Source organism: Uranotaenia lowii, chromosome 1 (genome assembly GCF_029784155.1).
Source record: "Uranotaenia lowii strain MFRU-FL chromosome 1, ASM2978415v1, whole genome shotgun sequence".
Taxonomy (NCBI): Eukaryota; Metazoa; Arthropoda; class Insecta; order Diptera; family Culicidae; genus Uranotaenia; species Uranotaenia lowii.
The window spans coordinates 204,494,944-204,510,416 of NC_073691.1; the positions used below are offsets into that span (position 1 = coordinate 204,494,944).

Here is a 15,473-nt window from a genome sequence, read left to right on the forward strand (position 1 = left end):
AGTGAATACGATGCGATGCGATGCGGTGAATGCGATTCAATGCGGTGAACCACATTTGATGAAAATGTATGTGAATCGCTTAAACCTGACATACTCAACGCGGCGAAGGAGATGTCAATTTGTTCCGCCGCTCGAGTTCGCATTGACCGCGTTCGCCAGTTAGCATCGCATCGCTCTCACTATAACACAGGGGTGCCAGGTGGTTTTGATAAAAATCAGGACACCACAATGATAAAAATCAGGATTTATCAGGACACCACTAAATTGATGTAAATAACATGCAGCTCTGCTTGTATTGCATAACTAAAGGCGAAATACAGGTGCTGAAAACGCCTAAAGTTATGCAACTACAGTGAGAAGAACCTTCTATGTCCTGAAGTTAACATCGAAAAACACTATTCAAATATCATTTGAACCAAAGATTATCATCGGTTAAATTAGTTTAACTATTTTATAGAAGATTGGTTTGATTTTTTCACCATTTAACAAAAAAATTAGTTAAAGTTTAGATATTTTTCAAAAATCAGGACAAATCAGGACATTTTAAAGGTCATTTTTCAAAAATCAGGACAATTCAAGCGTTTTTAAAAAATCAGGACGCCCTCTCAAAAATCAGGACAAATCCTGAAAAATCAGGACACCTGACACCCCTGCTATAACATCAGCCTTTTGGTTATAGGTCCTGATAATTTGTTGTGATACTGAAGGCGAAATGGTCCGATTATCAAACGTAAACAAAAATCAAAAACGCAGGTTCGCCTTGGAAGAAAAGTTAAGTGAAAATGTCATTATTTTCATCCGATTTTGATCCAGTTAGAGATTTCATTCAAGTCGGATACACTGGACTCGGACATAAAGCAGCAAATTTCGAGAATAGGCTGGCGCTGGACCCGCCCCACAGGAACAAACAAACAGCTTGAAGTTTGTCGTGAAGAAACAAAATAAGAAACCTCTGAGATTGAGAAAAGGATCAGGAATCGTAGAAATCAGGAATGATGGGCACCGGGCCGAGATTCAGGGCTTCATCCAGGAACAGGTCGGAGGACATCCCGAAGTTCTAGAAGTATGAGATGGATTTCTAACAACGCAAGAGCACTTTAAAAGTGTTGCAGTTTAGATTTAGGCTTTCTAGAAGATGTTCTGTTAATTATGCTCTTATACAGAACAAAATTGTGATTATTATTGAAATTATAATTTTTGAACGGATGCCGAAATTGACGAAAACTTGTTGTTTTGCTAAGAAATTTGAAGGTCGTATTAACATGGTAGAAAAAAATACTAACCATAATTTAACCAATCATTAAGGAACAATCGTTTAAAAAACCTTAAAGTTTGACTTTCATTCACAAAAATTATTCTAATGTTTTTTTTTATGAGAAAAAGTAATTCCACTTATGTATGTAGCTACAGATATGTCTAGAACACGGTTTCCTAAATGCCTTGATAATCTCAACAAATTATCTCAAAATTATAAAGTTTGCTATCTCATAACACGTTACATTTTAAATTTTTCATGATATTGATGCATACTGGTTACATAAAAAAAATTCGAAGAAAAGCAATAGTATGAAACAAACTAATTTTATTAAAGAAGAAGTCCTGTCGGGTCTTCTGGGCATAAATAATCTACGATAGTTTTAGAAAAATATTCAAGAGCCAATTTCTTTAGTCGAATTTAATTTTATGTTCTGGGTTATAAGGGATAAATCTTCCGCGAGGATGAAAATCCCGGAAAAACGAAAACAACAACATGTTCTGAGTTATGACTGACCCTCTACAGACGTGGAAAAAAATGATGGAATAATTGACTTAGAGATTGTGATTTATTTCCAATTGCTCAATAATCGGAATAATTATCAGTCTTACCTGTGCAGCTAAATGGAGTCGATGAGATTCGGAGACGCATAACCAATTTCCATTGAAAGCTCATTTCTAAGGGCGTCAAATTATATTGGTTGAACCGGCTGTGCATTTTTTTTCCTGGAGTATCCTTTTCCGAAAGTTTGTTTGACGCAATGAATGTTGTTGAAAAAAAATAATTTTTGTTAACAAATTTTCACTTCATCTGAATTTACTTTGCTCGATGTTACTTTTTTCGGAAGAAGCAGTAGTTTCCAAAAATTTGCATCAGTATTCCGAGGGCACTACATTTTGGATTTTTTTTTATAATTGGTGAGATCTACACTTTAAAAAATATTTTCAAATGTTCTTGCTCGCATATTTAACTGCATATTATCGAAAGAAGTTGCAAACTGAATCAGAATTTAACTAAACTGATCTTGCGTTGTTTACCGTTAAACTGTGTTCCAAACTGTGTTTCAACAGCGACCGGGCAGGATGGAGTAACCTTATCATCATGATCATTCTTGGTACGCTTCTTTTGGTAAACTTTCTAGAAAGGAACTGTGGCAAGGTGAAATTTTCTGCTGGGTTGCAGCTGCTACAAAAGAGGGAATCTGATGTCAATTGATGTGAAACTATGAAGTCAAACTTTAACCACAATATATTTACCTTACTACCTACAGCTGTTATCCACGTTATTAAGATCGCAAGAGGGAATCGCCTTTTTCACTCGAAAGAACACTTTCTGGCTTAAATTTCCCGTGACAATACGCACCGAAATGCACGGAATGCACTTGCTTTCATTTGTTTTGTTTCTGTTTCTTCGCAGGTTTGGCAAATTGTAACTTCGCACATAATTTTACATCTTCTTAAATTTAAATTTAGGTCCCTTTTATAAGTTTATATTCAATGTGATTGAAAATTACATCTTTAATGAATTAGATCATGATACAGTTAAGTCTTTCAAAAATTATGGCCCATAAGCTTGGGTGTTTGATAAGTTTAGATTGAAAATGATGTGAAATTAAATCAATTCCCAATTAGGTCGAAACATAATTAGGTCTTCAAGCGTTTCTGTCTCGAGTAATTTTAGAAATTTTTTGGTGTGTAGCTGATCTACAGCTTAAGCAGTTTTCCTCTAATTCGTTTCTTAAATTTGAATAACGTAAAAATAAGTTATGAGTTACGTTACAAGGATTCTAAGTCTATGAATTCTTTCCAGATCTTATAAGGAGAGATATAGCGATTTTAGCCAGGAGTGAGCATTGGAAGTTTTTCATAGGCGTCCAGGGAGCGGTCTCAAAAAAGTAATAGATAATTTTTGAAACTTTATTGAGAACTTTTTTTTAACTTGAGGAGTTTATGTTTATAAATACTAATGCAAAAATAACTTCAGGTATTAATCTACATTTTTTTATTTGAAATTTCCTCCTTTATTTTTATTTAAATCATATGTATAATTTATTAAGGCATTTTATCTTCTCTAAAATCTAGAACCTCAAGAAATCAAAGGGAAATTACAAGACTAAATTACTATCCTTTAACGAGCAAGTTGTTCTTCAAATGAAATTAAAAAAATTATCAAATGATTTCCATCGATTGATCCCAAAAAGAAAAGCTATTAGAGAACTGAAAAAAAATCTGATAATCTATGTATGATTTGCCTATTTCAGTTTTAACATTAAACATCCATATTTCCGAATAAAATATTTTACATTTTAGAGACAAATCTAAACGAACTTCAGTAAGAATATAGAATTGTAAATTATGCAACTTCCAAATCTGAAACGGATTCAACAATCTATTAGCAAGTGTGAATATATGCATTGCAAAATTGAACACTGTTTTGATTTATAATCACTATCATAAGAAAAATGTTGGGGCAAATTACACATAAGATTAGGAATTGAAACATGTGAAATGCGTTGATCTGTATCACATGTGGAAGTTTGCCTGTTCCCTTTCAGATTCTGTAAACCAGGTAGAAACGACAAAAAAGGTGTTTCAGCCTCAATCATAGGATACATGCTCATTGCTCATGCTTTCTCGTAGGATGCTATTTTTTTATCCTTTCGAAAGTTTTCTTCAGTTCTCTCCAAGAATAAAATTTAGGCAACGAAAGTCGAACAAAAGCAACCGAAATATACCTTCAGCTAGGTAGGTAGTTACAGTCACACCTTGCCATGCTTCTTCCACTTTTAAGGTTCTCTATACGTATTGGTTCAATCACTCGTTTGTGATGTGGAATGGAAAAATAATGAATCAAAACCAGTCAGCCAGCCAGCCAGCATCGAACATATGAAGCACGTCTTGTTGGTCTTGCTAGGTTATGTCGTTCATAATATTTTGTTAGGGCTATTTTTGTTTGGAAAAATCCCTCCCTCGATGATACGAATGGCAGAGAATTTTTTAGTTCACCACCAGGAGTTACCCCAATTGAACTTATTCAAATTGCCGATGGCTTTTAATAAAAGCCGGATTGCTTAGTACCTACTTTTAAATTTAGATGTTATTATTCCTCACCGCAGCAGCGCCTGGTTCTGAAACACCCACGTTGTAACTTGATGTATAGTAAATTTATATTCAACAGTTGACTGTATCCATAATCAAAGTGAAAATTTGCGCAGATTGTGTAATACCGGTCGAGAAGTATTGTAGCAACGGAAAAATGCACTTTTCAAACCTCTAGAAGCCAAAATTTTCCACAAATCACCACACCACGTTTTTTACTTAACATATTTTTTGTAGCTTTGCACAATACACCTACCATTCACTGGAATTTTAATCCTGGGGTTTTCCCATTCTTTTAATGCTGGACAACCTCTCGAGGATAACCATCCTTTAAATACACATTCCAATGTATTTCCGTAGTTAATTTAATTGGATATTGTTTCTTCAGCTGTCCAAGCAACTTTCGAAAATCAAACAAGTTTCCACATTTTTCGACTTCCTCGAACAAAAAAAACCAGCCCGATCCGAGTAGTCTGGGTTTTCACGTGAATTTTTTTTCAACTTAGGGCTGCTTTTCTCCTGTTGGATATTGGTCTTTTCTTGCCAATCTTGTGAACCAACACTGCACAGATTTACTATTCACTAGATTTTCGTAAATTCACTTTAACTATGGAGTATTTCAGCGGCGCGCTCCCGTTATTTTTACTTTATGGATAATCTTGCACCCGACCGAAACCGCGACGGCGAATCACATGTATAAAAGTTATCTAATGACAGTTCTTGCTCGGACTGACTGCCGGAGCATGGCACGATGGCATGAAAACCGCATAAACGCCAGTTCGCACTCGCGAAACCAAATAGGCGCAGGGTCGCATCCAGGGATCTTGGATTGTTTTGATTTTTATGTTGACAGTTCAACATGCTTTATTTTGCTGCATGGGTCAATAGGTGATGGGCGTGCATGGTGGGTGTTTTTTTATCCTTTCTGATTTTTTTAATGCATCAGTCGACCGATTGTTTGGTAGATATCAAATCCCAAATCACGTTTAAATGCTTTTGCTTACAGATGTTTACAATTTACGAACAACAGCCTTGTTTTTTTTGTAATTTCTTTCGTTGAAACGGTTCGCATACTTTGAGGCTTTAAGGAGCAAACCTATAGTTTTTTATGTTTATAATTGTTTACTTAAAGATCATCGCTTTTTAAAGAGAACAGGAAATAGATACGGAAATATGAAAATAAAAAGAATTAGGAACCTAGATGAAAATCAATAGCTTTTAGGAAAAGATATGCTTCGAACATACAATTAATTGTCTATCCTCGCTTCTGTCGCTTCTGTAAAAGTCTTTACTCTTCGTCATGAAAACTATAGTTTTTTTCAATTTAAAAGAATTTTTAATCCATAACACAGTTGAGACATTAGCTTGCCGTTTTATTTTAGCACACTGCTTGTTCACGCAGCGAAAAAGTTTTTGAGGACAAAGGAATTTTACTTTTTGTAGTCGCCAAACAAAGGAAAATTTCTTTGATTCTGGGACAAATAAAAAATCCATTGTTTCTAATCTGTTTTCCTTTATTTCAAGGAACTCTTTGATTTAAAGTATTTTATTAGTTCCTTAGTTTCAAAAATTGTTCCTTAGAATCAAACTCATAATACATTGTATCAAATAAAAATGGTGTTCAAACACCAAGATTTCTCTGAGTGTTTGTAAGATAACGGACATCACCCGACTTCACGCGCTCCCCACACCTATAGTTACAGTAAAAGCACTGACCAAACTGACATGACACTTAGAACAAAAATTCAACCATTTTCTGTCTAATTTTTTGTTGTCAGATTTTGCAGGTTCGCAATACCGACGGCAGGTGGCGAACCTGAAAAATTTGACAAAAAATGCCCTGTAAAAAAAATGGTCCTGTTTAGCCTGATTTTATCGTAGAAATTGCGTGTTTTATTTTTAAAGTTGGATGGCATTTCCTAACTGGGATAGCATTTCTTTAAATCGATCGATGCGCACTCTGGAATCGACATTGCGTACTGTTGGAAAAATTATCCAGAAAACGAAATCGAGTGTCCAGTCAGTATGGTCAGTGGTCACAGTGTCACCAAAAAAAAAGGGAATTATACGTCATCGTGAATCGTTCGGTGGTGAAAAGAGGTGAATTTTTCGAAAAAGATACAACGGCTCACCGGCAGGACTTGAACCTGCAATCTCCGATTCAGTACAACGGCGCGTTAGCCAATTTCACCACGGTGAACGTGATGAAACCGGCGAACCCGAGCAATCGAGCTCTGCCGATCAACTGCTGGACCTTCTATCGAAAACACCATGTATATCCCGCATGTGATCTTTCCCGCTATTGATCTCTCTTGTTTCTCTAACCCCACCCATCGACTCGGTATTTTAGCCGACCAAGCACATGGTCGATTGCTTCGGGTTTGCCGCAACTCACGGTCAGACACGGTATAAATATATAAGGTAGGCTACTTACACGAGTAAACAACTCGTTTGAATGTAAACAAGTGACGTCATTACTATCTGCCTATAGCGTGCCAGGCAAAAAGTTTTGCGCGTGTAAGATAATGCTGCATACACCGAGGATCAATAGATGGATAGTAATGACGACACTATCGGGAAGATATCACCATATTATATTGTACACCGTGCGGTCAGATGCAGATGTAGAAGCAATCAGTGCTGCTCAAGGTTTCGAGCAGACCAGTTACACAGGGAGGTGTTGCTCTGTTGAAATCAATACTGATGTTATGAAATTAAACAAATATAATTTCTTTTTCCGTTAGTTGAAACGTTAAGTGTCTTGTCCTGTAATATATACGTCGTGTCTCGTGTGTAATAAAAATTTAAAAAAAAAACGTCGATTAAAGAACTAAATTTAATTGAGATTTAAAGCAGGGATGAACGTTTTTTTCTTGTTTTCGAACATGTTTGAATAAGATAGAAAAACTCAGCTTATTTTGTGTAAGATCCTTTATCAATTAATGTATTAAATAAATACAACTGAATTAGTCATCGTCATTTTCTCGTTGTGCTTGCATATCACTTTTCTTCTGATGAATCCGTTCTTCAAGTTTAGCACAAGCTTGCTCTATTTCGTAATTTTTTGAAACCAACATAACCCACTGAGCTTCAAGTGAACGGAGCTTTTCTCCGCCCTGTGTCTGTTTCGATTTACGTTTCCAATTGATATCATGTATTTCTTTCTTGATTTCTTCTAAACGAACTTGAGCCTTTGCCTGCATCGATGTCAGTATTTCGAGATACGATTTCCACATCTCACAACCATATTCCATCATAAGTTCCAAGTTGACGGCACGAACAGACTGATGCTCTAATTGGGCCATCGAATTGTCAACACTCTCAGCCCACGCGGACACTTCAGACATTTTGCCAGCCGGTGGGGGAGGAAGCTCGTAACGCTTCATACTAAGGGGTTCCATTGGAAGACGATTTTGAATACGTTCGAATTCGGCTGTCATCAATTCCGTCTCAAATACGTTACTGTTAAGTGCTGGTAAATGTTCAAGATAGTTTTTTGTTGGTCGATAGCGTCGGCATTCTTCTTCGACCATGGCCATAGCCTGGAAAAAAAACCAAAATTAAAAATTTCTGTTTGAAATAAATGCTCGGCTTCAGGTGAATCAAAAAATCTTTCAACTTAAAAACCAATTATTAAGACATATTTGACAAATCGTACTAATATCGCAGTGCAGTATCAGTTTTGAAGGAATTAGAATGGCTATGCTCATATTTTTGGTTATTTTCCAAAAATTAATGTGTTAGCGAAAATTTAAAAATTATGTAAAAAAAATATTGAGTTAAATTTACGGTAAATAAGACTCTTCACTATTTTTGGTTAAAAATTAACCACTTATCTCAATCGCACAACTCAGGAAACGCACCAAACTGGAATAACCGAACTTAGCGTGTATAGTAAAAGGCCTTTTTGGGCCAAATGATTATTGTTGATTCATGGGAGCATCTATATTTTCGCTCGAAAATTTTTAAGAATTGTAAGAGCTTAAATCTAAACAATATTTACCGCTTCTCGTACTCCAGGATCGTCATATCCCAGATCTATGTATGGCAACGCATCTACAAGCACTTCACCAGCCATTTAAAATTATTTAATTTCCACTATTTCGTCCAGAAAGCTATTAAATAATAAATTAAAAGTTAGATAAATAAATTCTGCGGTTCCGTGCGTTTAATAAACAAAACATTCAATGACAAGCAGCATCCCATGCAGCATAAGAACCAAATCAACCACGCCACTGAACTGAAATTTCCGGATCAGCCGGCAATTTTGACAGTTTGAAAAGCCTCTTCAGTCTGTTTCCGCTTTTGGCGATTCTTTTTCAAGTCCTCCGTGGCATGGCGGACGTGCTTTAACAAGTACAAGTCGATTAATTTTTTGAATTTTCCTAGCGAAAACTTGAGCGAAAATGGTTAGTTGCATTACAAAATGGTATCTAGTGTGATGAGAAATTGATTGGATGTAAAGTTCATTAGTTTAAGCCTGAAAATTCCGTGCAATTGTAAAGATAATAATGTTGCGATGCTGATTCAAAATGTGTTGATATTGTTGACATCCTGCGAAAGGTTACTTGGATTCCTTTCGTTCAAAGTTTGTTGGGACTGGATGGTCTTCAATGGTGTGATTCTTGTCAAATGTGATGAAATTTATTGAATATCGCAACCTGTAATTTTCGATAGTTGAAAACATTATTTTCAATTGTTTACATCCACAATTTCCTGTCGCTAGAAATGTGTGATTTTATTTTTTTTTCTCTATTTTAGAGTTTGACGGCTTCCCGTCCGCTGGTCAGCATCTACTCTGACAAAAATGAAGCTCTGAAGGACAAGAGCCTATCGCTGCCGTTCCTCTTCAAGGCCCCGATCCGTCCGGATGTGGTCAGCGAAGTTTCGCAGCTGATGCGTCGTAACCGTCGGCAGCCGTACGCCGTGAGCGAATACGCCGGACACCAAACGTCCGCTGAATCATGGGGTACTGGTCGCGCTGTGGCTCGTATTCCCCGTGTTCGGGGGTGGTGGTACCCATCGTTCCGGCCAGGGTGCCTTCGGTAACATGTGCCGTGGTGGACGAATGTTTGCCCCGACCAAGACCTGGCGTCGTTGGCACCGTCGCATCAACGTGAACCTCAAGCGGTACGCGTTGGTTTCCGCAATTGCTGCATCCGGTGTACCAGCTCTGGTTCAATCTCGCGGTGAGTTACTAATTTGCTATGACGTTCATGCAACTTACGAACAAGGTCAATATCATCAACCCCGTGTAGTGTTGCGAGGTTTTTTTTAATTTGAGAATGAACAAGATTTTCCGGTAATTCAAAATAAGGAACCAACTATAATTTTTATACATATTAAGCATGTTTTTTGATGCACTAAGCGTATTGTCCAGTTTTAATATGACAAAAAAAATCCTTAAAATTTATTATACATACACCGAAAAAAAAATCATGGTAACCGTTACCATATCCGAGGGTAGATTTAAAAATAAAAACAGATGGTTTTTTTTGAGTACGTTTTTGTTTATCTTAAACAATAGATTGGTTAAAATTACCATGTGAACGTGTTATGGTGCGTTATGGCAGAATGAAGGTCAATTTTACTATGCCATGGTATTTAAGACAAAATTATGGTAATTTATCTATGCATTCAATGAAATCATTTTAATTTTTTAAATGCTGGTTTATTTATTCATCATTGTTACTATGTCCGTTATTTTTTTCACATATAATATTGTTGTCATTAACACTGGATCAGGAACTATATGACAAAACCTAACTTGATGAAGGTTCCTTCGACATTTTGTTTCCGGTGTTCCGCGGTTGTCCCAAGATTTCATTTTGGTCTTCTCGAATCATCATCGCCCTGTGCCCTAAAAATATTTAAAAAAAAGTTAAATATTGGGCAGAAATACTAATAAAATTTACTTACTCTTGAACATTTTATAAACTGTTGAAATTAGCTGGCGTTGATGACTCTGCTTGCACTCCAGATTGTAATGGCCTTCTGCGGATAAATAAAACATGATATCTGTACCAACACGTGAAAAGGATCTATCTCCAAAAGTAAACAAAAACCATTTTCAGTACCTCATGATAGGCCAACAGTTGCCCTACTTAACGGTAAAACCCTTTTGAGTAAATAATATTCCGTTACATTGAAAACTCAATTTGAGTAAAGGATCTATAAACATTCTAAAACCAGAACTGCCATCACATGGATATACACCCTTTACTCCGGATCAATTTTTCGCTACTACTCCACAAACAAACTCAAAATAATCAATTCGACTCTTTATGCAACATAAAAACATAATTGTAAATGTATGCGAGCTTAAAACTAAAGCTAAAAATAAGAAAATAGCAAAGGGTGTATAAACAGGTTAGACAAAATATTACGTGAGCTAGGTTCTACCTACGATAGCGCGTTGTTTTTTTCATGAAAATTGATATTCCCCTATTCTAACATGGGATGCTTTTTAAAAATCGTTTGTCTTTTATAAAAACCAAAAATTTGAAGTGATTTTTAATTAGGGATTTAAAATAGGTTGTATTTTTTTCAAACGCGTTTTTCTTGATACGCCATATATGGAGATAGATGCTTTTTATGTGTTGGTAAAGATTTGACACTTTATTCAACAGAAAAACATAGTTACAAATGAACGCGAGCTTAAAACTTATGCTAGAAATGAGAAAATAGCAAAGGGTGTATAAACAAAGGAGACAAAATATTACGTGAGCTAGGTTCTATCTACGATAGCGCGTTGTTTTTTCACTAAAATTGATATTCCTCTATTCAAACGTATAGAGGATGCTTCTAAACATCGTTTGTCTGTCATAAAATGCAAACATTTCAAGTGATTTTTAATTAGCGATTTAAAATAGGTTGTATTTTCTTCAAACGCGTTTTTCTCGATTCGCCATATATGGAGATACATCCTTTTCACGTGTCGGTACAGATATCTTTTGTGACATATCCCACACCAAAACACTTCACCTTTAAGATCGCGGCACATAGCACAAAATCAATATTGTTTCCAATGTTTCAACAATTAATTAAAATTTAAAGCCATTTCAATGGCAAGGAGGCAACAAAGTGCAAGATGACACGACAAATTGAAAATATTTTGGCTATTGACAACCGTGGTAAAATTTACCACAGTATTGTCACGATAACCAAAATTTTATATTCGAATGCACAAAACGTTCCGCATGGTAAAATTAAACCTTTTTTTATGTAGGTTTACCACATTTTCTTTTGGTCCGCATGGTAGCATTAACCAAAAGATCGTCAAAATAACCAAAACTTCATATTTATCAACAAATTTTGCGCATGGTAAAATTAAACCTCTTTTTTCATTAAGAATTACCATATTTTTTCTGCCCCACATGGTAAAATTAACCAAAAAGTCGTCAAAATAACTAAAACTTTGTTCATATCGACAATATTAACGTATGGTAAAATTAAACATTTTTATTCGTTTTGGAATACCATGATTTTTCTTTCAGTGTAGGTATGAAAGTTAAAGATCTTATAATCCTATTTTCAGAGTGTTCCACCGTCCACTTTATGGTGCACTACCAGTGGACTACTCTTCGTGAAAACGAGCATGAAAACAGCAAAAAGTGCACTACCGGTAGTGCCCCAGTGCACCACCACTTTAAAACGAATTCTCTATTTAGAGAGCGTATTTTTTGCGTTTTTTTAATTATATTGGTCACGCCTGTAAACGCGGAAAATATTAATTAATGTTGTTTCAAAAACTGTTTAAAACACATGTGCCAAAATCGAACATTTTCTGCACTACGACGATTGACCTTCTAGTGTTTTGCTTTACCATCTTTAGCAGAAAAAATCTTTAAAATGACCTTGTGCTAACAGTTACAGGTACCTTAAGGAGCAAACTATCCTTGACCTTGTACAACAGTTATATGTAACTTTGAGGCTACCGTAATTTCGAATAATAAACTTAAACTTAAACTTAAGGAGCAAACTTCAATGTTTCAACTTAATAAATTTAATCATTACGTTTTATTCGTAGGACATGTTATCGATGGTATCTCTGAGTTGCCACTGGTTGTTTCGGATGAAATCCAAAAGATCCAGAAGACCAAGCAAGCCGTCGCTTTCCTGCGCCGTTCCAAGGTTTGGGCCGATGTACAGAAGGTGTACAAATCGCAGCGCCTGCGTGCTGGCCGTGGTAAGATGCGCAACCGTCGTCGTGTCCAACGTCGGGGACCCTTGATCATCTACTCCCAGGATGAAGGTATGCGCAAGGCCTTCCGTAACATTCCCGGAGTTGATACGATGAAGGTATCGCGTCTGAATTTGCTGAAGTTGGCTCCAGGTGGTCATGTTGGCCGTCTATGTGTTTGGACCGAGTCGGCCTTCGCCCAGCTGAATGACATCTACGGCACCTGGAAGACCAAGTCCACGGTCAAGAAGGACTACAATCTGCCGAACCCAATCATGTCCAACACCGACTTGTCTCGTCTGCTGAAGAGCGAAGAAATTCGCAAGGTTCTGAAACCAGCCAAGAAGACTGTCCATCGTCATGTACGTCGTCTGAACCCGTTGACCAACACTCGTCAATTGGTTAAATTGAACCCGTACGCCGAGGTTACCAAGCGACGTGCATTGCTGGCCGCCAAGAAGCGCAAATACGAGCGTATTGTTGCTGCCTGCAAGGCCCGAAACATCGAGCTGCGCAAGAACAACACCGCGTTCAAATTCCTGGCCCAGGAGAAGAATCGCGAGAAGCAGCTCGCCAAGAACAAGGAAGTGCGCGACAAGAAGGACGCCGCTAAGAAGGCTGAAGGCCAGAAGAAGCGAGTGGCGAAACACAAGGCGCTGGAAAACGCCCGACGAGCCCGCAAGGGTTTGGCTCCGCTGAAGGGCAAGAAGTAGGAGACATAATTCCAACAGAAGGCTCCTTATATTGGTAAGAGGGAAAGGGCTCTAGGCTGACATAAAGGTCTACTGCTTCTGATGTTTACAACTTTCCTGTTTATTATTAATATGTAAAAGAATAAAAGCTGAGCATTGCGCTTACCTGTGGTACACACTTGAAATAATAAGTCTTATTTTTAGATTTGTATAAAGTAATGTCACTTTGTTTTATTTGTGTGGAGGGATCTATTAGTTTTGCTGTAGAGCGTTTTCGGGATTGATTAATAAGGTCATGATCATATACATATTCCGAAAGCCTTGTATGAAATATTGTGAGGACACGTTGGGAAACTAAGATAATGAAGTTTATTTTGCACATAAATACCTAAGTTTTGAATGTATTGAAATTTTAAACTGAATTTTAAAACGCAGATCTGTTTACATATTTAGGGGAGCGACCTTTTTGTATTGCGTTCGAGTTTCGATATCAATTATGTTAAAGGTTTCATTCTCTCCGTCAGATGGAGAGGAACACAATTGGAGGGCATTTTGCTATGAACCAACGTAAATTTCCAATTAATAGTCGAATTTATACATTTCTGTAAAATTTAATAAGTGGTTGTATTCTTTCACTGCACGATTTTTCTATTAATTTTTTGTTTCTTTTTGGCAGTTAAAGGTGGACGTGAAGGCAACCTCGATGCTAGAACAAACCAAGAGCTGGCTTCTAATTGTTCCTAAATGTAGATTTGCGTCGGATGATGACAATTACGCAGGTTAATAGGTACGGTAAATAGTTGTTAGATTTTTGTTATCAATACTCGTATAAATTTTAGGTTATGGCCATGCATCACACTTCTGATTAGCATAGATCAAACTAATCAAGGAAATCACGAAGAAGGGCGGTAAGTACATGCTTTGTATTTATAAACATTAATAGTTTAATGGAGATTATATTGTGTGTATAATAAATTTGCCATGGCTGTGAAAATCACATGGGTTCTTCGCGTAATTAGCACGAAGTCTGAAAAATGAATTATTTCATACCGTGACGGAAAATCGCTCAAGAAAAGCAATCAAGATTGGATTCTAGCTAGAATACTGCTATCTCCGAGTGCTGTGATACGCACGTGGTAAAAGTACCCATTGAATATATGTTGAAAATCAACTCTAACTTGATACAAGAAAATATACCATACCTCATTGGAGGCTACCGTTGCTATTCGTCACGTGGCTAATCGACGGTGATCGACATACTTGGTGATACATTTTGAACGTCGCTCCCTCAATCATTTCCGAACGTCTATCCTCGCATCATTGTTGATAATGTTCGTTATTGATAGACGATCATGGATGTTTCAGAAGCAAAAATCTGAAGAAATACCAGGACCACATGTTCAAAAAAGCCGTAACACAGGTTGGACAGTTCATTGCGGTTACTTAGTAATGATTTTGTTCTTCTACGCAAAGCGAAAAACTAAAAATCATATTGTAACCTTTACACATCTCTCAGAACTGATACATATCAGTTGTGATCCTAGAAGGTAGAAAACCATCAAGGAAGGCAATCACCATCGAGACGTTCGTTGCTGATAGTCTGCGTCGTTCTTTACCACATCATGTTTTGCGGGAATGTATCAAATACAGCAGCGTCGTTGTCATGCATGGTTGTTTATATGATTTGGTTGGAAAGGAAAAATTGACTGCTTCGATTTTTTTGGCTCTGAATGCAGTAAAGCATGGCTGATAGAAAATGATTGATTTTCGGAACAAACGGCGTGTGTTGGGTCGTCATATTTATGATTGGTTTTGATTAAAATCAAACTATCTGAAGGCATACTTTCCCTTCGAAATTATCAATCAGCATAAAAACTAGGGCGGTAATAAGATAATATTTGAAACACATAAGTTGATCAATTTCCGAGATCATTCACAAATTGCCAGCCAGGGACGAAAAAATCTTAGAACTTAAAAATAATTTGAAAGTATAACTGAAGTGAAACAACGTTGTTGTAACTTATAAAATATTTATTGCACTAGATATCTTGAAACACAGATTCGGTCAGTTTATCATAACTTTTTACCGGAATGCATTTTATCATTCTAAATTCTACACTTCACAAAACGACAGACCCTTGACAGCATTATCCGGAAATACTAGTGATTACTATGTGGAAAACGTTCCATACATTGAATTTCCATACTTTTTCAAATAACCTTTTAGTTTTTTGTACATTCAACAT

The 15,473-nt window shown here is 36.6% G+C and overlaps 3 protein-coding genes across 5 annotated transcripts in view; 1 reads left to right on the forward strand and 2 right to left on the reverse strand.

Annotated features, from left to right (window-relative positions):
- LOC129744800 (serine/arginine repetitive matrix protein 2-like) overlaps positions 1 to 5,123 on the reverse strand; it is a 44,767-nt gene extending 39,644 nt beyond the window's left edge. The window contains exon 1 of one of the 3 annotated variants that reach the window (XM_055737510.1): positions 4,610 to 5,123. The gene's annotated coding sequence lies outside the window, so the exon portion shown is untranslated. The other 2 variants (XM_055737526.1, XM_055737517.1) reach the window with 2 other exon arrangements.
- Positions 5,124 to 7,280: 2,157 nt separating this feature from the next.
- Positions 7,281 to 8,528, reverse strand: LOC129739707 (pre-mRNA-splicing factor SPF27-like). The gene is made up of 2 exons (XM_055731210.1): positions 8,357 to 8,528; positions 7,281 to 7,895 (listed from the first exon to the last, which is right to left on the reverse strand). The coding sequence occupies exons 1-2, from the start codon at positions 8,429 to 8,431 to the stop codon at positions 7,320 to 7,322; spliced, it is 651 nt and encodes a 216-aa protein (XP_055587185.1). The 5' UTR covers positions 8,432 to 8,528; the 3' UTR covers positions 7,281 to 7,319.
- Positions 8,529 to 8,610: 82 nt separating this feature from the next.
- On the forward strand, positions 8,611 to 13,446 carry LOC129744817 (60S ribosomal protein L4-like). The gene is given in 4 exon segments (XM_055737537.1): positions 8,611 to 8,762; positions 9,115 to 9,360; positions 9,362 to 9,542; positions 12,383 to 13,446. Coding segments are annotated over 4 exon segments (1,296 nt in total). The 5' UTR covers positions 8,611 to 8,759; the 3' UTR covers positions 13,249 to 13,446.
- Positions 13,447 to 15,473: the final 2,027 nt, after the last annotated feature.

What these genes read in the sequence shown, in the direction of transcription:
- LOC129739707 (XM_055731210.1), bottom strand. Translation starts at nt 8,431, where the DNA reads ATGGCTGGTGAAGTGCTTGTAGATGCGTTGCCATACATAGATCTGGGA. An exon ending in ATCCTGGAGTACGAGAAGCG is followed by an intron (nt 7,896 to 8,356) that starts GTAAATATTGTT and finishes TTTTTTTTCCAG; the next exon opens with GCTATGGCCATGGTCGAAGA.